Here is a 25,546-nt window from a genome sequence, read left to right on the forward strand (position 1 = left end):
TCTCTTACACAAAATTCTACCCGTGCATTAAAAAATGCATGCAATAAATGAAATATAAATTCTACCTTAAGGTTCTGGTGGGAAATCATTCTAGCTTTGCTCTCATGGTTTATGGATGTACCCAGAGTTCTTTTCATGAAATTATATTCTTTTATTAGATGGCTGATAATTTATTATTTTTCTATGTATATGGGGCAGCAATAACTTAGCAAGACTGACGTAATTAGATCATCATAATCCATCGATCTTCCAACAATAGATTATGATTTAGATATTCTGTCACCCCCCCAATTCAGGAACATTGAGACACATCAAGTACTCTATGTAGAAGCGGAGTTTATAATGAGCAGATTTGGAGCCTGAATTATTTGCAAATACTTCATAGAAAGCTTGTACTTCAATCATTTAGTCTTATATATAAAGCAAAAAATTAAAAAACCCTTACAGTAGAAGGAATTACTTTGTGACTGTACTATCATGAAATAATAACATGCACCTCAATATCATTACAAACAATAAAAAAATTCTTCAAAACAGAGGTTAAAATAAAACAAAAGTAAGAAATATTATTGAAATTAGACCGAATAGTTAATGCCATTTTACTTTTACAAAACTATTTCTAGATGAAATAAATAACACAGTCATGAGTTTGATAAATTTTAAGACATAATTTAAATTTCCATAGCAATTCACTTCCTGATTAGTAATCTAGTCATATGTGTACCCAAAAATACATTTAAAAATTTAATGCAATATGAAAAAAGATTATATAAGCCTGACTGCATTCTTTGGTTTGTGGAAAGAAAAGCAGACTAAAAACTCATACCAAAGAATACCATCAAAATGAATTATATTGTTAGAGAATGACTGACTGAAGAACCACAAAACTCACATAACTGAGACTAACATTACCAATTAAGAAATCATGTTTTTTCATATATACGGAATCTAAAAAAAAAAAGGTTTTGAAGAACCTAGGGGCAGGACAGGAATAAAGATGCAGATGTAGAGAATGGACTTGAGGACACGGGGAGTGGGAAGCGTAAGCTGGGACGAAGTGAGAGAGTGGCATGGACGTATATACACTACCAAATGTAAAACAGATAGCTAGTGGGAAGCAGCCGCATAGCACAGGGAGATCAGCTCGGTGCTTTGTGACCGCCTAGAGGGGTGGGATAGGGAGGGTGGGAGGGAGATGCAAGAAGGAGGGGATATGGGGATATATGTATATGTATAGCTGATTCACTTGGTTATAAAGCAGAAACTAACACACCACTGTAAAGCAATTATACTCCAATAAAGATAAAAAAAAAGAAACCGTTTTTTTTTTTCAATTTTAAGTGCAGGCAATAAAATGTGAGTACATTCTTATTACTAAAATCACGGATTATAAAATGTATAGTGTACAATGAACAAATGTACAAACTTAAAAGCTTTTGTACAGCAAAGGAAACCATCAACAAAACTAAAAGACAACCTGCAGAATGGGAGAAAATATATGCAAACAATGCGACTGACAAGGGGTTAATACCCAAATATACAAACTGCTTGTACAACTGAATGTCAAAAAAAACCCAAACAACCCAATCAAAAAATGGGCAGACAACCTAAATAGACATTTTTCCAAAGAAGACATACATATGGGCAACAGGCACAGGAAAAGATGGTCAATAACCTAATTTAGAGAAATGCAAATCAAACCCACAATGACGTATCACCTCACACTGGTCAGAATGGCCATCACCAAAAAGTCTGCAAATAATAAATGTTGGAGAGGGTGTGGAGAAAAGGGAATATCTGCACACCGTTGGCTGGAATGTAAACTGGGGCAGCCACTATGGAGAACAGTATGGAGGTTCCTTAAAAAACTAAAAATAGAGCTACCATATGATCCATCAATCCCACTTCTGGGTATATATCCAGAAAAGACAAAAACTCTAATAATTCAAAACGATACATGCACTCCGATGCTCATAGCAGCACTATTTACAATAGTCAAGACGTGGAAACAACCCAAGTACCCATAAACATACAATTGGCTTAAGAAGATGTGGTATATATATACACAATGAAATATTACTCAGTCATAAAAAAGAATGAAATGTTGCCATTTGCAGCAACATGGATGGATCTAGAGAATCCTACACTTACTGATCTAAGTCAGACAGACACATACTATGTGGTATCACTTACATGTGGAACCTAAAAACAATGCAAATGAATCTATATACAAAACAGAAACAGACTTACAGACACAGAAAACAAACTCATGGTTACCAAAGGGGAGATGGCAGGAGGGAGGGATAAAGTAGGAGTATGGGATTAATGGATATGAACTACTATACATAAAATAGATAAGCCACAAGTATTTACTGTATTGCACAGGGAATTAAATTCAAGATCTTGAAACAAACTATAATGGAATATAATCTGAAAAAAAAAATAACTGAATCACTTTGCTGTGCACCTGAAACTAACACAATTTATAAATCAACTATACTTAAAAATGTCTAGTATAATATAGACATAATATTTATCCCACTTTATAAAATGAGACAGAGATTTTTCAGAGCTTTTGAATCCATGCTTAGACTTCCCATTTTGATACTCTACCTATGAAACAACTACACTCAACCACTGTTTCTTTCATAAGCATGTGTTGTGTGTGTGTTGTGTATGTGTGGGGGGACGGGGGGTAATACGAGTGTTTGTGTGTTTATGTATAAAAGCAGGGTTTGTTCTTTAAAATGTTGTTAATGTTTTGATTAAGTGCAAGTTCAAACATGATAGCTGAGGTGACTGTGTTTTATTGTCTCAAAGATGACAAAAATACATTTATCATGAATAAGTCTTAGGTTTATTCTTTGAAATTTTATGAATATGCATAATTTTAGGACAATATTGTTTCCTTGAAAATCTGAGCTAAATGAGGTTAAAAGGCTTTCACTTCCCTTTAATACAACAAAAAAAACAGAACAATCCAAGATCATTTCCATTTCTCAGAGTGAGAAAGCTTGAAGTAATAAGGAGAATTTCTAGAAACTATGGAATATTGACCCATATTATGGCAATCTCATACTTGGTAGGCATCAAAATATACATCTGAGCCAAAAGTTCAGAACTCGAGGCAAATTGGGAACACTCAGGTATCAAATACATCCTGTTTTCTGGAACCCAAATAAAAATGTAGATGGGGGCTTCCCTGGTGGCGCAGTGGTTGAGAGTCCACCTGCCGATGCAGGGGACACGGGTTCGTGCCCCGGTCCGGGAAGATCCCACATGCCACGGAGCGGCTGGGCCCGTGAGCCATGGCCGCTGAGCCTGCGCGTCCGGAGCCTGTGCTCCACAACGGGAGAGGCCACAACAGTGAGAGGCCCGCATACCCCCCAAAAAAATAAAATAAAATTGTAGATGGAACCTTAGAGATCATCTAATTCAACCTTTTCATATACAGTTGAGAAATAGAGAACTAGAGGTGTGAAAGGATTTGCTAAGGTTACAGAGTTATTAGAGCCAGGACTGAAAACTCATGATTCCTGACTCCCAGTTCGGTTTTGCCTCAATTCACTATATAGCACACTTTTTCCCCCTGCACGCTTTCATTCATAAAAGGAAATACTGCAAATGAAATGTCTTACATTGGAAGAATACAGTGTTATTATTAATCATTTTTGTCTCGGATACATTTTTTTTAAATCAGAATATGTATTCAAATTCACATTAATGACATACTATAGTATGTGTATGTAATTTATAATATTAATATAACTGTTTCTTCCTATTATTCAATAATTTAGAAGTAATACACACATAGAAATTGGGCAAGTTATAATTCAATTACTTGGGTGGTAAAAAGATGGATAAAAGATGATAGCTTGCCAATATCTGATAAGGACCTTTATTTAGACTTAAACATATAAACTTTGACCTTCTTTTATTTTTATAATTACATAAAACTATCTAAAAATGAACAGAATAAGTAAACAATGTTGCTTTCAAATCTAAAGGAAATGAAAGCTATTACTACTGATCTGTAAAATGCAAAAAACTAAAATTTTAACTAAGTGCATTTCACCAATAGGTAATCGATGTAGTGCCACAAATGGTGAAAATTATTTTTGAACATTCGATAAAAACTTTAGACTTTTAGTGTAGTTGCTACTTTTCTGATATTGTATAAAAATGGAAAACAATAAAGGAATCGTTCATTTAGTATTTGATGCTACCCTGAAGAATATTAAGGTTTTTGTTAAAGGCAAATCCTTTCCAAAGTTAACTCTGTTAAAAGTATTTAGCAGATTTCGGAATCCAATTCAATTTTGGGGACTCTAGGCAAAACTGTAAGCAAGTACATAATTCTTGTCATATAATTCCCCCCTTTAAAAGTAAGGAAGTATGAGCATACCATCCTCATCAGTTTGAATAATCGTCTCTTCACTCTCCTTCCTGCCTTCTGGATTGGTTAGGATCATCTTGAGGCTGACGTTTGTATAAGGTGGCAGATGGTTCACAACATGCTGAGGGGCTTTGGGGTCCATGTCCAAACAGTCTGCCTTGCTCTCATTGTGACCACGGAAGTAATGGTAGCAGATAGTGACATTAAAAGTGTGGCAACGAGTGATGTTGTAACCCAGGGATTCCCAGTCCACAGCAATGCGTCTTGCCTGTATCTCGGCAATCTTTAAAGTCTTTGGGGTTCGCATAGGCTCTGAAAAATAAATCAAAGACACAGATAGCTGTCAACTTTACCATGAATAATCTTGAAAAAATTTAACACTGAGCATGACATAGCATGTGTAAACCTAGGAAAATCTGGAAGTCATCGTTTATTCTCATTTTCTTTATTACTCATGATCTTATTCTTAAAGGTTTCTGTTAGGGCTATGATTTACCAATGGGAAGAGAAATGGGAAGTAAAATGTCCACAATCCATAGTACTCAGGAACATGGCAGAAAAATAAAAACTTGAAAATGTGGCCACAATGCTTTTATAGTTGTTTCTGTTGTTACTGCCCTATTCCCCATCTTTCTTCGGTCATTATTGAGTAAGTGAATTAGCTAATACATCATAATGGATAAGAGTCAACACGTTCTGCTCTCTGATTTGTCATGTCACCAAGCTATGCTGTATACTAATTAGTCTAATCGTAACACTAAACTACCACTTACAAAAATGATGCAGATATTAATTAACATTTATTATTTCAGTAATGATGTTCATCAAAGCAGAAAAATATCTGAGAAAAATTGCAAGAACACATGTGGATATTCACATTGTCATCTATCCTTCTTGATCTCTTTTTGTCTTTCTCTAGGAACTGCTCAGGTCTGACAATCCATCCAGTGTCACCGAAACCAAACTGGGAAGTGAATTTCCATTCAACTGGAAAATGCTGGCAGAACTAAACACTCTGAAGACTGGAATCCATCCATCACTGCTTCCCAAGTGTATACTTTTCTCATGCAAGACTAACTTTAATCATCTAACTTAATCAAAATAATTACCCTATGAAAGTCATGGCCATGGCAAAGTCTACACAGTAAACAAACCAATACACAGCAAAACTTTAATACATTGATTTGACAAAGAGATTAAAGTCAAGGTCAAGGTTGAGGCCTTGTTGGTACCTCCATTAACTCACTAGGGATTGTTAGTGCTCATGAAAAATAGAAATCAGTAGGGAAAAAATGAAGAAAAGTAAGTAATACAAAAAGCCCAATATGGGTGTTTTTATAAATTTTCATTTTTGAGATTAAAATCTTAGTTGTGTAAAAATAATCAGCATGGCACACAGATGGCAAACCCAAATTGGGATTCCAGTTCAATACATTTAATGTGAAATATGAAGTACACTCTTGTGGCCATTTAATTTAAAACCTCAAAACTAAAATATATATATATATATATATATATATATATATATATGCAAATTAATCTTTGGTAGAATCCAAAGTTTAGGTTTTAAATTCTGTCTGATCTTCTGATTGTTTACAATATCCAGTCCCCCTATTTTACCACTTTTGTTTCAGTGTTAAGTAGGCTGGAAGAAAGATGTGGTCTTTTAATCATTTTTAAAAATCTCTTTATATGTCTAGCACTATGTTATCATTTTCCCCGCCAGGCACAAGAGTGAGATGATGACATTTTCCTTTCCGTCTAGTTAGACTAAAAACACAGTGTTTGGCATCACTGCCCACAAACTGGCCAGGCACTTATAGGCAGGATCATCCAAAAACTTCCCAGATAAATTGTGACTTTGCTGCCTGTTAGGTAGCAATCAGATACAACTGAGTGGCCACATTGCAGTTAGTCCATACATTGTTCTAAAAGTGTCTACATTGAGAAATTTCTCCAGAAAATACTTGATGCATATGAATGCAAATATCCCATACAACAATAAGAGAAAATACCAATAAATATTTATCCCTCTGCTTTAATTTTTTTTAGGTCTAGTAGTCATATACCTGTTTTCATACACCCTTCATTTTGAACCTGACATCTTATTCCTTTATAAACTTCTCTTTTTCTGAGTGATCATTCTCTTTCATACATCTTTTCATTTTATACCACTATTCAATTTGCACTTACACTGCATACTAATACAACTTTAAAAGACTAAGAAAAGCATAAAGAAATTGAAGAAGACATAAATGAAAGATACTCAGCACTCATGGATTGGAAAAATCAATATTGTTAAAATGGCCATACTACTGCAAGCAATCTACAGATTCAGTGCAATCCCGATCAAAGTTCCAATGGCATTTTTTTGAAGAAATAAAACAAATAATCCTAAAATTTGTATGAAACCACAAAAAAACTCCAAATAGCCAAAGTAATCTTGAGAAAAAAGAACAAAGCTGGAGGCATCACGCTCTCTGATTTCAAACTATATTACAAAGTTAAAATAATTAAAACGATATGATATTTCTACTAAAACAGACACATAGATGAATGGAACAGAATAGATAGCGGAGAAATAAATGCTCACATATCTGGTCAATTAACTTATGACAAAGGAGTCAAGAATATACAATGGGGAAAGAACTATCTCTTCATTTAATGGTGTTGGGAAAACTGGACAGTCATATGCAAAAGAGTGAAACACAACCACTGTCTTACACCATATACAAAAATTAACTCAAAATGGATTAAAGACCTGAAAGTAAGACCTGAAACCATAAAACTCCTGAAAAAAAAAAAAAAGATGGTAAGCTCCTTGACACAGGTCTAGGCCATGATTTTTTTGAATCTGACACCAAAAGCAAAGGCAACAAAAGCAAAAATAAATAAGTGGGACTACATCATACTAAAAAGCTTCTGCACAGCAAAGGAAACCATCAACAAAATGAAAAGGTAACCTACTGAATGGAAGAAAATATTTGCAAATCATATATCTGATAAGTAGTTAATATCCAAAATATATAAAGAACTCCTACAACTCAATAGCAAAAAAACCCAAACAAGCTGATTAAAAAATGGGCACAAGATCCAAATAGACATTTTCCCAAAGAAGACATACAGATGGTCAACAGGTACATGAAAAGATGTTCAACGTCAGTAATCATCAGGGAAATGCAAACCAAAAGTACAAGATATTGCCTCACACCTCTCAAAATGGCTGTCACCAAAAAGACAAGAAATAACAAGTGTTGGTGAGGATGTGGAGAAAAGGGATCCCTTGTGCACTGTTGGGAATATAAATTGGCGCAGCCACTATGGAAAACAGTATTAAGGTTCCTCAATTAAAAACAGAACTACCATATGATTCAGCAATTCCACTTTGGGGTATTTATCTGCAGAAAATAAAAACTCTAACTGAAAAGATATATGCACCCCCATGTTCACTGCAGCACTATTTACAAGGAAACAACACAAGTGTCCATCAAGGGATGAATGAGTAAAGAAAATGTGTTTACATATACATATCTATGCATATATACCATGGAGTATTATTAAGCCATGAAAAAGAGCAAAATCTTGACATTTGCAGCAAATGTCTTCCAGGGTATTATGCTAAATGAAATAAATCAGACAGAGAAAGACAATACCATATAATCTCTCTTATGTGTGGGGTCTTAAAAACAAAAACAAAAATTAACCAAAAAAAAACAAGATCATAGATCAGTTAGAGAGAACAGATTGGCAGTTGCCAGAAGTAGGGGATGAGGGGTCAGAGAAATAAGTAAAGGGGGTATAATGTATTAAAAAATAAAATGAAATAAAAATTAAAAAAGAATCTGTTTTACAGATGTATGACACAACTTCATTGGTAGCAGTGGAGGAAAATTTTACCTTAGTAACTTTGGCAATGAGTAGAAACTACAAGACCAATAAAACCCCAAAAAACAGAACAAAAAAAGTGGATATTCATAGGAATGGTTTAAAGTTTACACATGACTTTAGTCATCACAGAGGGACTATATTTCTGAACAGCAAATTTAGAGGCCTCTTTTAAAAAAAAGAAATTAAAAAAAAGTGTACACATGAATGTGAAAAAAAGTGGAAATGCAAAATGGTAAAGAAAAAAAACCTACTTAACACTTTATGTACTAAAAGCCTCTACAATTTGCCTGTAAATTACTGACTACATATTTACATTTTCTCCCAAACTAATAATAAAATAATTTTAAAAATTAATTTCTCTATTTATAAAGTTAAATAATTATAAAAATAAATAGAAATTTTCTTCTCCTAGCTAATCTCATTATATCCAATTTCTTTTGCCTTTTGGCTTCCTTTATTCACCCTTTTATGGAGCACTGAAAATAGGGAATATATGTGCTATTCAATTTCTGCTCAGCTGCTGCAGCTAGCTGACTGCCTATTAGAACTGCTTGACATTCTGAATAGCCCTAGAGCAAGTCAAAGTTTGGAGGAACTTAGTGTTTCTCTAGGCTTGGAAGAGCCAGAAGAGATGTAAATGTGTGCATACTGAGGGACTCGCTGTCAAAAGCAGAAGTAACTCACTATCCCCACTCTTTTTATTCTCATATTTGAAATTAAAAAAAAAAAAGTAAAATAAAAGCATACCCAGACACTGTGAAAGACACAATAGCTCTACATCCTCAATTATTCATTTTTAAGAGTTGACAAAAGATATATTTATTATATATTGGTAGTATGTAAAAAAATACATAGAGTTCACTTTGAGTGAGAATTCTGTTTTGGTGTATTTAAATGCTGCTAACTTTGACACTAATATAAATTAGACTTTAAAACTCTAATTTAAAATCTGGAAAAGGTAGCTTTAGAAATCCTATACGTATGTGCATAAACCACAATCATAATATCAGCTGCCCACACTTTATTAACTGGTAAAAAACCAAAGATTTGTGAAAAGAAATAGCTTTTTAATAGGCAAAGAATCTTTCTACAAGGTCAATATGGTATTTAAAATCTATATTTTTCACAATGGCTTGAAGAAATGCTGCAAAATGAATTGTTATTACTAAAATAGTGACTTAAAATATAATCTTACTGCCATCTAGGGCAATATTCAGAAACCAACATACAACAAAGTAAACACACACACACGTATGCAGAAACACATCTAAAGTCAAAATTCAATTATCTTGAGCTCTAAGGCATCTGCAGTAATTCAGAGGAAGTCACTGTCTAATTACAGTTATTTAATTGACATGTGCTCTATTTTTTTCCAGTTTTTATTGAGGTTGGATATTCTCAGCTGTATTTACATATATGTTATAATCACATATATGTATCCATGCATGTACATCTATGTATATATTCACATATACATATATAAGCACATACACATACATACACACATACAATAGGCACTCTGCTATGCAACACCTCTGAAGTCTGTTAGCTCTGACATGGGCTGACCACCACGTACACATAGATTTTTAAAAATCAGGATATAAACAGCAGGGACTTGAGACTGTTCTACTACTATGAAATCCATTCCAAGAAAATTCTATCAGTATTCGACAAGAAAATTACCTAAATTCCTCAACCTGATCCATTAGTCTTGTGCCTCACCAATAATTGTGTTGTATTTCTGAGAAATGAATGCATAAGTAAAAATTTAAACTTTTAAAATTGGAATAATTAACTTTTGTAGAATAAACGGAAGTAGAAGGATATTGCTCAGGACTCACTATGTTATATAAAGCTGGGCATAAGTGCTGTTTTAAGGATTAAATAATTTAAAGAAATGACCTAGTGTGGTGAATGGCACATAGAGGCGTCACAGTAAACAGTATTTATAACAACATAGGTCACCACAATGATGATAAAACAATGGGGATCACATTCATCAATGCACTACTTGTCAGGTGGTTTGAAATTTACTAAATGTTCTTTCTTCTTCCCAATTTTTTACTTTCCATTTTCAAATTTTTGTTAGGTATTCCATACATGTGTTTATAAAACAGTTCTCTTTCCTTCTGTCTCATTTTGCTTTTCTAGTAAAAGGAAATTTGGGAGAGAAACAAGGAATTGGAAAAAGTTGTGGGGCAAAATTCTGGCAGAAACTTGGGAATAAATATAGCAAGGGAGTGACCTTCATGCAGCAAAGGATCATATTAAAATATTTTGAACAAGTAATCCATCTATTGTGAAACAAAAATAGATTGCCTATTATATAAAGTGTATGATACCAGACACTGTGGAGGATTCTAAAGTGAATAAAACAATAATAGACCTCAAGGAGCTTAACATTTATTCAGTAAAGATGATAAGCTAAGAAAAAAAATTAAAGCAGTATGATATAAATGGTATATGAATGGAATAAAATACTATAGGAATTCAAGAGAGGGAAACAACTTCCACCTGTCAAATGGAAGAGATATTTGCATTTGGTTTCAATGGGTAAGGCAGGAAGATCTATAGACATAACTTGGATAAATAATAAAAATGCAGAGGAAACAAGATGAATAAATACAAACACAATTGGAAAAAATATGTAATCCCATTTGGTTGCAGTACAAGTTATCTAATAGGAGGTTATATAGGAAAAATTGGTTGGGAAAAGATTGGAAAAACTTTGGATGTCATGATAAGAGGTAACTTGATCTAAGAGCCAATGGAAATTAACTGAGCAGGAAATTAACACAATTAATTAACTACTTTAGAAAAATTAATTTGGAGGTTTTGTCAAGTGTGCAGACACTGGAAGTGGAAAAATCCAAAGATTGCAATGTGTTAGGGGAGAATAAGGGGCCAAGAAGGAGTGTGACTTCAGGAGACAATGGTTTTCTTTATTTTTCTGCCAAAAGTTGATCATTCCACTTTTCCCATTCCATTTTCCTTTTATTGTTCACCTATTTCCTAGTTGTTACAGTGAGAAAAGCCACATGAAATCAAAAAGAAATAGCAGAAAAGTTACATATCAAATCTATGACCAGTAATATACAATTAGCAGATAAATAAAGAAATAACATATCACTGCCCTTACTTAAATTCTAAACAGATCAAGCATGGGATTTATGCTTGTAATAGTTTTTGTGTCAAATATTTAACACAACTTGATAGGATAAAATGAAGAACTACTTAATAATTCTCTGAAGATTAAGAAAAATTAAGGCAACATGAGTAAACAGGACCTGTTGACTTTGAGTCACCTCTCAACAGCAAGATGATTTAATAAGTGGTTCTAGATAACAGATAAAAGGAAATTCAATTTTGGGCATTTGTTAAACAACACATGACACGACAGGTCAGTATCCAGGTCCTTCTCTAGTGATAATCTCGGTTACTCTGAAAGAGTTGTGAAAACAAAAGCTTTAGCAGCTACAAGAGAATCGAGGGCAGGGACCACATTTCCCTAGAATCAGTTTTTTAATGATAAAACTTATTATCCAGCTGTCACTCAGAGAGAAATAGAAGATGTCCCAAAGCTCATGCCAAGAAGAAAAGGAAGATGTTGTCAAAGATGTCACAAACTAAGAACACTGAAGCATAACAGGGAGCTTCTTGCTCCTGGCTGCCTTTTCATCAGAAATCTTAGAAGCTGACTGCAAAGCACAATTTCCATTCCATTTATCAAAACAAACACAAGGAAAGTGAACTTCCTGACTGTTAGAGAAAATATTTGTTGGTGTAAAATAAAAAATAATTGAGATGAAATTTCTGAACAAAGTTGAATTTTTTTTTTTTTTTAAAAAGGAAGAAAACATTGGCATACCTTGGGGGAGGAAAAAACTGAAGTGCTTTGGAAGACAGTGTCTTTACTTTTCTCTATCGATGCTTTGTATTTTTATTCTTTTCCTCATGGTAATGACTGAGGATAAGCAAGGTTTTACACTGCACATCTTTTCAGTCTTAGAGCTTCATTAGTCTTGCCAGAAAGATTTCATCTCTGCTCCCACGGGTCAAATTGAGTTAATGATAAGTTGGTGAGATGACTTGATTAGCACTGTAATATGAGGGAGCCTTAGGTCCAGGAATAACCACAAACCAACTGTCAGCTCTTTTGGCTTTCTGGCTGTGTTGTTGAAATGACATGTTTGCCCTCAGGGGATATAGAATGACAGGGGGTGCATGGCTCACTCAGCTCTCCTGCAGAGTCACAGAAATATTTACCCAGTACCATCAGAACAATACTAAGCACATCATCAAATTAAACCAAAATATGTCATCTTCACTGCTCTCAAGAATCTGACTGAAGTTCATCAGATAATTCTAATAACATTTGCATACTCTCTACAATAATGCTAAGGAAACTGTTTGATTTTCAAAAGAACTTACTACCAAAGTGACGTGGAAAAAAAAGACAAAAGTAACTATTTTTCCAATAGATAAATCTTATTGAATGTCTTATTAAACCTAATTCTCAAAACATGGGGAGTTGAAAATTTAGGGGCCCTTTAATGTTTCTCACTTAAATTTTTATCTAATAATACCAGACTGTGTTGGAAGAACCATGTAATTACAGTCAATCAATCTACTTCAATTCATCTCTCATACTGCATATTCTGCTTATATGTCATACTTTAAACAATGCAAAAAATAAAACATTTTGTATAGCTAACCACCTATACTTGGATAAAACATAAAATAGAAAGAGAAAAGGCATTTAAAAAAATTTATTGAAGGAAAAAAAGAAGAGAATAATCTACCCCTAGTGTAAAAACAAACTTTATTTTTCATAAAAATGTTTAGCAACAGCATTAATCACATACAAAAACGTACAGTGAGCTGTATATTACCCTAAAAAAGTAATATGGAAAAAACTACTTCATAATATACAGTGTATAAAATAAGATGACTGGTGAGGAGCTGTATACAGCAATGACAAAACTCTAGAGGGAATTTTCAATGCCTTCTCCATGCCTAAAAAGAAGATAAATGACACACTTCTTAGGTTGTACTAAAAAATGAGGTAAATATTTTGTATGCCAAGCAAAGTGGTTGGCCCATAGTATATGCTTGGAAACTTCATTTTCTGAATAATAAAGCAACTAATTTTAATATGTTTTATGTTCAAGAGCTAATGAAAATAGAACTTAAGAACTCAATTCTGTGATGGCTCCAATTCTTCACCTCTCTTTGTATCCACACTGTTGGCCATGTGATTTTACAACCCTTCACACCAAAGAAGTGGGGTTTATTTCCCCATCTTTTGATTTGGGGCTTGCCTCATGACTTGCTTTGGTCAACAGAATGAAGCAAAAGTGGCGGTGTGCTAACTTTCACCTGTATCTCAAAAAGTCCTGTGAGCCCCTCTTGCTCTTACACCTCCACCATCACTTCTGGACTAAGAAATGCATGTGGAACAGAGCTGAGTTAGTCACCTCGTCGTGCCAGCAAAGGTCATCTAGACCAGCCAATCGCCAGTCCACCAGCAGATCTGTGATCCAGACAAGATCATCAGAGGTTTTCTGCCACAGATGAGATTTTGTGGTTAGTAATTGTTCAGCATTTTGATATAATCCCTATCCCTAATCTCTTCACTTGGTAAATTACCTTAATATTTTTGTGAAGATTATGTCAGTGATCCCTCCATAGAACAGTACTTTACAAATTTTATTTCGCTAATAAATGAGTTGTGCTGAGCCACTACATGCTTATTTACTATTCTTTTAGTATTAAAGAAAACATTTATTAAGGGCCTGGCATGTGCCAAATATTGTGGCAGTATAAGATTTAAAAAACTACTTTAAATGAATATATTTTTGTCTTTATTTCCTGTATGCTCTTTGAGGGCAGGTTCATTTCTTCACTATGCTCCCACAGATACTAATATATTAAATATTGGACTAATAATTCTGAGGTATAAGACATGTCAATACTTTATTCTAAGCTATAATAATTAGAGTCGTTTTCTAGCACCCTAATCCATCGCTGCAACACAACATTTATTAAAATATTTTAATTTTTATATCAATATAAGTTTACAGGTATATATAAAGTGAATCAGCAATATAAGCTAAATTTCCTTACTTTTGAGTGGATAGCTCTAACAGAAAAATACATTTACATATACATTTTTATCCAAATCCCTCTAATACTACTTAGATGCAGAAATAGTACATGTTTTCCTCAACTACATAACTCCTTTATAAACACCTTACATCTGTCCTTGAATGAGTCAAGCCAGTCAATTCAAACTCGGAAATTATTATAAAGTATATTAGTAAATGAGAGGTTAGGAGGGCCCATTTTAAGTGAGGCTATCTTATGGCATGAAGACCCGCCAAGACTGCCCAAAATAAACTACAACAATTACATTATAATGATATTCCAAGTATGTATGGCTCATTTCACTCCCAGCAAAGATTATGATTTTAATACACCAACTTAGGTCCTTCTTTCATTCCTTCTGGAAACTTACAAAATAAACTAATTTGCTTTGGATCACTTTTCTGAAGAAAGATGAGAAAATTTCTAAATTATAATAGAAAAAAGCTAGAGTAATACAAATTTTCAAAGTGATAATGGCTGTTAACACACTTTAATACATCATTTGATTTCATAAAATGAAAGTCTGGTAACATGCTTGCTTCAGGGGAACAGAAAGACAGATAAGGACTGCAGGGGTGATGATTATTTGTCCATTTCCTTTTCTGAAGCCACCATTTATTCTATGCTTTCATGCATGATTAACAGCTTGCAGAACCTTCACATGTAATCAATAGTTGTGAAGTTTTATATCAGGTTTAGAGATTAGACAGCCTTGATTACAAATTTTATTGATTTGTACAGCTTAGCTGCAGAAATTCCTGTACATTTTTCAGAAATTAAATTAAAAGGAGATACATGCTCGACACACACTAGAAATGCCAGTGTGATGATAAGGTGTGACCTCTTTACACTCATTCCTCCAGATGAATAAAACCCTTCTAGTACACTAAAACATGAATCAGCATGTCAACAAGTATCAAGCTGAGATAGTAAGGAGAGTGAAAATGTGACAAAAAGACTTACAAAACCACAAGGAAACCTGCCTAACACTATAATTAATACAGGAGACTTGCAAGAATTAATTGCTTCAGCTCATTTGTAAATTAGCAAATTGACAGAGATAAGAATAATGAACTCCTTAACTTCCACCTGGGACAAACTGAGCCTATATTACAACTGAAGATTCATGATCTCTTTTAAGATAAAGGAACAAGGACAAATTTAATTACTAGATAAATAAATATAATCATTTTAAAGTTAGCAAATAAACTAGTGAATATAAAATTCACATCCAAATTTGCTTTATGAATATTCCTACCTTAAAAACTTTTAAGGAACTGCTGTATATTTTATGTCCACTATTTGAAGGTCTGAGATTGTCCAGAAAAAAATCAATAAACCTGTATATACTCAACAGATGCTGAGGGGGTGGTGGTGGTGCTAATATTTTCCACAATAAAAATCTTACTTTTTTAATATTCTATTACAGATTTCTGAATATTATTTCAAATTTATTCCTTTGTGAAATATATTTTATTATTCTAATTGAGTATGTCCCAGATCTGCATTAAGTCCTATATATGATGACACATAAGGCAGAAATAAGTAAAAGGTGATTCATCTTGATGGGAATCCTGAAGAATTCCTCTCCTTATATTTGAAAAGTTATTCAACAATTAGATTTAGAGCATGGACTGCCTTGAGCCAGTCTACATGGTTAGGCAAATGTTTCAGTGTGTTTTATAATGGACTTGAAAAAAATGAAATCCCCTTAAATTGTAAAAATAAAAAAGGAACCTATTTATCACACTTTATGCAAGATAGTTGATGAAGGTATTTTCTATTAAAATTTCCTAATATTTTTAGGGGGAGAAGTTCAAGATGACAGAAGAGCAAGATGTGGAGATCTACTTCCACCCCACAAATACATCAGAAATACATCTACATGTGGAACAACCCCTACAGAACCCCTACTGAATGCTGGCAGAAGACCTCAGACCTCCCAAAAGGCAAGAAACTCCCCCCATACCTGCGTAGGGCAAAAGAAAAAAGAATAAACAGAGACAAAAGAACAGGGACGGGACCTGCACCAGTGGGACGGAGCTGTGAAGGAGGAAAGGTTGCCACACACTATGAGGGCCCTTCGCGGGCGGAGACTGCAGGTGGCGGAGGCGGGAAGCTTTGGAGACACGTAAGAACGCAGCCACAGGGGTGCAGAGGGCAAAGCGGAGAGATTCCCACACAGAGGATCAGTGCCGACCGGCACTCACCAGCCCGAGAGGCTTGTCTGCTCACCCGCTGTGAGAGGGCTGGGAGCCGAGGCTCAGGCTTCGGAGGTCAGATCCCAGCGAGAGGACTGGGGTTGGCTGCATGAACACAGCCTGAACAGGGCGAATGTGCCACAGCTAGCCGGGAGGGGGTCCGGGAAAAAGTCTGGAACTGCCTAAGAGGCAAGAGACCATTGTTTAGGGGTGCGTGAGGAGAGGGGATTCAGAGCGCCGCCTAAACGAGCTCCAGAGACGGGCGCGAGCCGCGGTTATCAGCACGGACCCCAGAGACGGGCATGAGATGCTAAGGCTGCTGGTGCAGCCACCTAGAAGCCTGTGTGCAAGCACAGGTCACTATCCACACCTCCCCTGCCGGGAGCCTGTGCAGCCTGCCACTGCGAGGGTCCCATGATCCAGGGACAACTTCCCTGGGAGAACGCACGGCGCACATCAGGCTAGTGCAACGTCACGCCAGCCTCTGCCGCCACAAGCTCGCCCCGCATTCTGTACCCCTCCCTCCCCCGGGTCTGAGTGAGCCAGAGCCCCCGAATCAGCTGCTCCTTTAACCCCATTCTGCCTCGGCGGGAACAGACACCTTCAGGCAACCTACATGCAGAGGCAGGGCCAAATCCAAAGCTGAACCCCAGGAGATCTGAGAACAAAGAAGAGAAAGGGAAATCTCTCCCAGCAGCCTCAGGAGCAGCAGATTTAATCTCCACAATCAACTTGATGTATCCTGAATCTGTGGAATACATGAATAGACAACAAATCATCAAAAATTGAAGCAATGGACTTTGAGAGCAATGATATACTTTTTTTTCCTTTTTCTCTTTTTATGAGTATGTATGTGTATGCTTCTGTGTGTGATTTTGTCTGTGTAGCTTTGCTTTTACCATTTGTCCTAGGGTTCTGTTGCCTTTTTTTTTCTTTTTTTTAGTATACTTTTTAGCGCTTCTTATCATTGGTGAAGTTTTTTCGTTTGATTGCTCTCTTCTTTCTTTCTTTTTCTTTCTTTCTTTTCTTTTTTTATTACATTAAAATTTTTTTAATTTTTAATAATTTTTTTTTTTTTTTTTTTTTGGTGGTATGTGGGCCTCTCATTGTTGTGGCCTCTCCCGTTGCGGAGCACAGGCTCCGGACGCGCAGGCTCAGCGGCCATGGCTCACGGGCCCAGCCGCTCCGCGGCATGTGGGATCTTCCCGTACCAGGGCACGAACCTGTGTCCCCTGCATCGGCAGGCGGACTCTCAACCACTGAGCCACCAGGGAAGCCCCTATTTTTTATTTTAATAACTTTATTTTATTTTTTTGTTTCTTTCTTTTTTTTCGCCTTTTCTTCTGAGCCATGTGCCTGACAGGGTCTTGGTGCTCCGGCTGGGTGTCAGGCCTGTCAGGCCTGTGCCTCTGAGGTGGGAGAGCCGAGTTCAGAACATTGTTCCACCAGAGACCTCCTAGCTCCGTATCAAACGGTGAAAGCTCTCCCAGAGATCTCCATCTTAACGCTTAAACCCAGCTCCACTCAATGACCGGCAAGCTCCAGTGCAGGATACCCTATGCCAAACAACTAGCAAGACAGGAACACAACCCCACCTATTAGCAGACAGGCTACCTATAATCATAATAAGGTCACAGACACCCGAAAACACACCACCAGACACGGACCTACCCAACAGAAAGACAATATCCAGCCTCATCCACCAGAACACAGGCACTACTCCCCTCTACCAGGAAGCCTACACAACCCACTGAACCAACCTGAGCCACTTGGGGTAGACACCAAAAACAACAGGAACTACGAAGCTCCAGCCTGTGACAAGGAGACCCCAAACACAGTAAGTTAAGCAAAATGAGAAGAAAGAGACATACACAGCACATGAAGGAGCAAGGTAAAAACCCACCAGACCAAACAAATGAAGAGGAAAGAGTCAGTCTACCTGAAAAAGAATTCAGAGTAATGATAGTAAAGATGATCCAAAATCTTGGAAATAGAATGGAGAATATATAAGAAACGTTTACAAAGGACCTAGAAGAACTAAAGAGCAAACGAACAGTGATGAACAACACAATAAATGAAACGAAAACTCCTCTAGAAGGAATCAATAGCAGAACAACTGAGGCAGAAGAACGGATAAATGACCTGAAAGATAAAATAGTGGAAATAACTACTGCAGAGCAGAATAAAGAAAAAAGAATGAAAAGAATTGAGAACAGTCTCAGAGACCTCTGCGACAGAATTAAATGCACCAACATGCAAATTATAGGGGTCCCAGAAGAAGAAGAGTAAAAGAAAGGGTCTGAGAAAATATTTGAAGAGATTGTAGTTGAAAACTTCCCTAACATGGGAAAGGAAATAGTCAATCAAGTCCAGGAAGGGCAGAGAGTCCCATGCAGGACAAATCCAAGGAGAAACATGCCAAGACACATATTAATCAAACTATCAAAAATTAAATACAGGGAAAAAAAAATAAAAGCAGCAAGAGAAAAGCAACAAATAGCATACAAGGGGATCCCCATAAGGTTAACAGCTGATCTTTCAGCAGAAACTCTGCAAGCCAGAAGGCAGTGGCAGGACATATTTAAAGCAATGAAAGGAAAAAACAACCAAGATTACTCTACTCAGCAAGGATCTCATTCAGATTCAATGGAGAAATTAAAACCTTAGCAGACAAGCAAAAGCTAAGAGAATTCAGCACCACCAAACCAGCTTTACACAAATGCTAAAGGAACTTCTCTAGGCAGGAAACACAAGAGAAGGAAAAGACCTACAACAACAACCCCCCCAAAATTAAGAAAATGGTAATAGGAACATACACATCGATAATTACCTTAAATGTAAATGTATTAAATTCTCCAACCAAAAGACATAGATGTGCTGAATGGATAGAAAAACAAGACTCGTATATATGCTGTCTAAAAGAGACCCACTTCAGACCTAGCAACACATATAGACCGAAAATGAGGGATGGGAAAAAGATATTCCATGCAAATGAAATCAAAAGAAAGCTGGAGTAGCAATTCTCACATCAAACAAAATAGACTTTAAAATAAAGACTATTACAAGAGACAAAGAAGGACACTGCATAATGATCAAGGGGTCAATCCAAGAAGAAGATATAACAATTGTAAATATTTATGCAACCAACATAGGAGCACCTCAATACATAAGGCAAATGCTAAGAGCCAAAAAAGGGGAAATTGACAGTAACACAATCATAGAAGGGGACTCTAACACCGCACTTTCACCAATGGACAGATCATCCAAAATGAAAACAAACAAGGAAAAATAAACTTTAAATGATATATTAAACACTATGGACTTAATTGATATTTATAGGACATTCCATCTAAAAACAACATAATACACTTTCTTCTCAAGTGCTCAGGGAACAGTCCCCTGGATAGATCATATCTTGGGTTACAAATCAAGCCTTGGTAAATTTAAGAAAATTGAAATCATATCAAGTACCTTTTCCAATCACAGCGCTCTGAGGCTAGATATCAATTACAGGAAAAAATCTGTAAAGAATACAACCATATGGAGGCTAAACAATACACTACTTAATAACCTAGAGATCACTGAAGAAATCAAAGAGGAAAACAAAAAATACCTAGAAACAAATGACAATGAAAACATGATGACCCAAAACCTACGGGATTCAGCAAAAGCAGTTCTAACAGAAAGTTTAGAGCAAAACAATCCTAGCTCAAGAAACAAGAAGAATCTCAAATAAACAACCTAACCTTACACCTAAAGCAATTAGAGAAAGAAGAACAACAGAAAAATAACCCCAAAGTTAGGGGAAGGAAAGAAATCATAAAAATCAGATCAGAAATAAATGAAAAAGAAATGAAGGAAACAATAGCAAAGATCAATAAAACTAAAAGCTGGTTCTTTGAGAAGATAAACAAAATTGATAAACCATTAGCCAGACTCATCAAAAAAAAACAAACGGAGAAGACTCAAATCAATAGAATTAGAAATGAAAAAGGAGAAGTAAAAACTGACATTGAAGAAATACAAAGGATCATGAGAGATTACTACAAGCAACTATATGCCAATAAAATGGACAACCTGGAAAAAATGGACAAATTCTTAGAAAAGCACAACCTTCCGAGAACCAGGAAGAAACAGAAAATATACAGATCAATCACAAGCACTGAAATTGAGACTGTGATTAAAAATCTTCCAACAAACAAAAGCACAGGACCAGATGGCTTCACAGACAAATTCTATCAACATTTAGGGAAGAATTAAAACCTATCCTTCTCAAATTCTTCCAAATTATAGCAGAGGGAGGAACACTCCCAAACTCATTCTACGAGGCCACCAGCACCCTGATACCAAAACCAGACAAAGATGTCACAAAGAAAGAAAACTACAGGTCAATATCACTGATGAACACAGATGCAAAAATCCTCAACAAAATACTAGCAAACTGAATCCAACAGCACATTAAAAAGATCATACACCATGATCAAGTGGGGTTTATCCCAGGAATGCAAGGATTCTTCAATATATGCAAATCAATCAATGCGATACACCATATTAACAAACTGAAGGAGAAAAACCATACGATCCTCTCAATAGACGCAGAAAAATCTTTCAACAAAATTCAACACCCATTTATGATAAAAAATGGTGTTGATAAAGGCCATATATGACAAACCTACAGCCAACATCATTCTCAATGGTGAAAAACTGAAACCATTTCCACTAAGATCAGGAATAAGACAACGTTGCCCACTCTCACCACTATTATTCAACATAGTTTTGTAAGTTTTAGCCACAGCGATCAGAGAAGAAAAAGAAATAAAAGTAATCCAAATCAGAAAACAAGAAGTAAAGCTGTCACTGTTTGACAGGGTACTATACATAGAAATTCCTAAAGACGCTACCAGAAAACTACTAGAGCTAATCAATGAATTTGATAAAGTAGCAGGATACAAAACTAATGCACGGAAATCTCTTGCATTCCTATATACTAATGATGAAAAATCTGAAAGAGAAATTAAGGAAACACTCCCATTTACCATTACAACGGAAAGAATAAAATACCTAGGAATAAACCTACCTAAGGAGACAAAAGACCTGTATGCAGAAAACTATAAGACAAAAGACCTGTATGCAGAAAACTGATGAAAGAAATTAAAGACCATACAAACAGATGGAGAGATATACCATGTTCTTGGATTGGAAGAATCAACAGTGTGAAAATGACTTTACTACCCAAAGTAATCTACAGATTCAATGCAATCCCCTACAAACTACCGATGGCATTTTTCACAGAACTAGAACAAAAAATTTCACAATTTGTACGGAAACTAAAAGTCCCCGAATCAAGACCCCGAATCATTGCCAAAGCAATCTTGAGAAAGAAAAATGGAGCTGGAGGAATCAGGCTCCCAGACTTCAGACTATACTACAAAGCTACAGTAATCAGGACACTATGGTACTGGTACAAAACCAGAAATATAGATCAATGGAACAGGATAGAAAGCCCAGAGATAAACCCATGCACATATGGTCACCATATTTTTGATAAAGGAGGCAAGAATATACAATGGAGAAAAGACAGCCCCTTCAATAAGTGATGCTGGGAAAACTGGACAGCTACATGTAAAAGAATGAAATTAGAACACCCCCTAACACCATACACAAAAATAAACTCAAAATGTCTTGAAGACCTAAATGTAAGGTCAGAGACTATAAAACTCTTAGAGTAAAACATAGGCAGAACAGTCTGCGACATAAATCACAGCATGATCCTTTTTGACCCACCTCCTAGAAAAATGGAAATAAAACGAATATAAAGAAATGGGACATAATGAAACTTAAAAGCTTTTGCACAGCAAAGGAAACCATAAACAAGAACAAAAGACAACCCTCAGAATGGGAGAAAATATTTGCAAATGAAGCAACTGACAAAGGATTAATCTTTAAAATTTACAAGCAGCTCATGCAGCTCAATATCAAAAAAACAAACAACCTAATCCAAGAAAGGGCAGAAGTCCTAAATAGACATTTCTCCAAAGAAGATATACAGATTGCCAACAAACACATGAAAGAATGCTCAACATCATTAATCATTAGAGAAATGCAAATCAAAACTACAATGGGGTATCACCTCACACCAGTCAGAATGGCCGTAATCAAAAAATCTACAAACAATAAATGCTGGAGAGTGTGTGAGGAAAGGGAATCCTCTTGCACTGTTGTTGGGAAGGTAAATTGATACAGCCACTATGGAGAACAGTATGGAGGTTCATTCAAAAACTAAAAGTAGAACTACCATACGACTCAGCAATCCCACTAGTGGGAATATACCGTGAGAAAACCATAATTCAAAAAGAGTCATGCACCACAATGTTCATAGCAGCTCTATTTACAATAGCCATGACATGGAAGCTACCTAAGTGTCCATCGACAGATGAATGGATAAAGAAGATGTGGCACATATATACAATGGAATATTACTCAGCCATAAAAAGAAATGAAATTGAGTTATTTGTAGTGAGGTGGATGGACCTAGAGTCTGTCATACAGAGTGAAGTCAGTCAGAAAGAGAAAAATGAATACCATATGCTAACACATATATATGGAATTTTTAAAAAATGGTTATGAAGGACCTATGGGCAGGACAGGAATAAAGACGCAGATGTAGAGAATGGACTTGAGGACACGGGGAGGGGGAAAGGTAAGCTGGGACGAAGTGTGAGAGTGGCATGAACGTATATACACTATCAAATGTGAAATAGATAGCTAGTGGGAAGCAGCCACATAGCAGAGGGAGATCAGCTCCGTGCTTTGTGACCACCTAGAGGGGTGGGATAGGGAGGGTGGGAGGGAGGAGATATGGGGATATATGTATATGTGTAGCTGATTCACTTTGTTATAAAGCAGATACTAACACACCATTGTAAAGCAATTATACTCCAGTAAAGATGTAAAAATAAATAAATAAAAAAATTTACTAATATTTTTAAATGATTCCACAGAATATCATAAAACGGTGACAATACATAGAAACAACAACCTGGGAGATTGCTTTCTTTTGTTTCCACAAATAAGTCCTAGTAATGCTAAATTTAGAAGTATTATGAAAGTTCCTAATTTCTAGACATTTACAAACTGTAAATGAAAGAAAAAGTGTGTAAAAGTGTAAAAGCACTGAAGAATTATTTTTATGTTTTTCTGTGCATATGCTACTTTAGTCATCATATTCTTTCCATATCCAAATCCATGTGACCTGTTCCAAACCATCTCTTGGTGGCTCTGAATTTCAATTGCCTGTAGATTTCCACCTGGATGCTCAAATACAATACCTTTAAAACAAGATTTATCATCTTTTTTTCATGAGTGCCTCATTCTAACCTCCCTGCTTCTATTTAAGGCTTTAGTTCCTAGACTAAAACCTTGACCATATCATTGACTCCTCTGTTCCTCACATAGCCCCTCATAAATTACCACATCTATTTACTACCTCATTTTGTAAGACCCATGGCATTTCTCAGTCCCTCTCTTTAACCCAGGGCCTGAAATTCTTGTTACTACCAAGACTTCCCAGTGCCTTCCTCACCCAGATCTTCCAAAGTGTATTTCTAATTACATAACTTGTCCATTCAAACCATTGTTGGAGGTTTCCTAGGTAGGCTAAACAAACAGAGTTTTAAAAAAACAAAACAAAACAAAAAGCGAACAACCCAAAGCCCCCCAAAACTTGGTGTATAACCCAAGGATCTCTTAATACAAAGTACATAGTAGTATTCCCTAATACAACTTTATATCATATACTTCTCCCAATGCCCTGCACTGTAGCCAGTCAACTCATCAGGTACCAAAGCTAGTACAGAGCTGCCCAACATATGTACTATTGTCCATTTCATTCCATCTATTTAGAATATCTTCCTTTTGTAGATCTTCCTATTGAAGTAGTTCAACATCCAGTTAGAAATATACTATCTTCCCAGTGCAAGTTTGCCCCAGGAAGCCTGACAAAGTGATAAATGATCTTTAATTCTCAGAAACTTTTACCTGTACCTGTATTAAGGCATTTAATGCATAATATCTTCCATTCATTCTGTGTGTCTGTGTGTTCAGGTTTCCTATATTAATATGGAAACTTGAAATCAGAAACTATGCCCTATATAGAAATAAATAGTACATATAAAATGGGCCTTGAAGAAATAGTGCTAAATAAATGTTAAAATAATTAATCAGCTAATACATTTGCCATATAGAATCAATTTTTAAAACATAGAATAAACTCTAAAATCAGCTCTTACTAGAATAATTAACTTTAACAAATATTTAGCAAGTAAATACAAATGGGCCAGACTAGTTCCTTAGGATAAAAAAATAATTAAGGCATGACTCCTTTCCCTGTACAACTCACAATGTGGTGAGGTACAGGTCCACAGGCAGGTAAGCCGTATCTTAATGTGGTAAGAATAAAACACTATTGGACCGAAGAGGTAAATGAAACTGTACAACTTCAACGACAGGAACAATCAGTTGTTTCACCATAGCAGTAACAGTCAAGCTCTTTTATGGATAACTAGATATTTTCATTTGTGAAGGGAGTGGATATGAAGGGCCTTCAGGGAAAAAAAAAAAAAACAAATGAACAAAAATAATAACAGGGTTGCAGAGAATCCTGGCTGCCATTTTGGACAGAGAAGAACTTCCACCCACATACTTTCAGTATTTCTCCATCACTGTATTCATTCATGTAGGGAGAAGCAAAGTGTGTATGGGAAAGATAAACGCTTTTGAATATTAATCTCCAGGTGGCTCTCTCCCTGAATTCCAGATTCATATATCCAATTACCTTCCAAACATCTCAGCTGAGTGGTCTAATGGGCATCTCAAACAATATCTGCAAAACTGAGCTACTGCTATACTACAGCCT

At 35.8% G+C, this 25,546-nt stretch overlaps 1 protein-coding gene across 2 annotated transcripts in view; it reads right to left on the minus strand.

Moving 5' to 3' along the window:
* Positions 1–25,546, minus strand: part of PTPRK (protein tyrosine phosphatase receptor type K) — a 561,831-nt gene that overhangs the window by 111,387 nt on the left and 424,898 nt on the right. For both annotated transcript variants that reach the window (XM_033867699.2, XM_033867698.2), the window contains exon 8: positions 4,406–4,708. In XM_033867699.2, the coding sequence (XP_033723590.1) occupies positions 4,406–4,708 (303 nt within the window). The remainder of the gene's footprint in view (positions 1–4,405; positions 4,709–25,546) is intronic.

Source organism: Tursiops truncatus, chromosome 12, assembly GCF_011762595.2.
Source record: "Tursiops truncatus isolate mTurTru1 chromosome 12, mTurTru1.mat.Y, whole genome shotgun sequence".
Lineage (NCBI taxonomy): Eukaryota > Metazoa > Chordata > Mammalia > Artiodactyla > Delphinidae > Tursiops > Tursiops truncatus.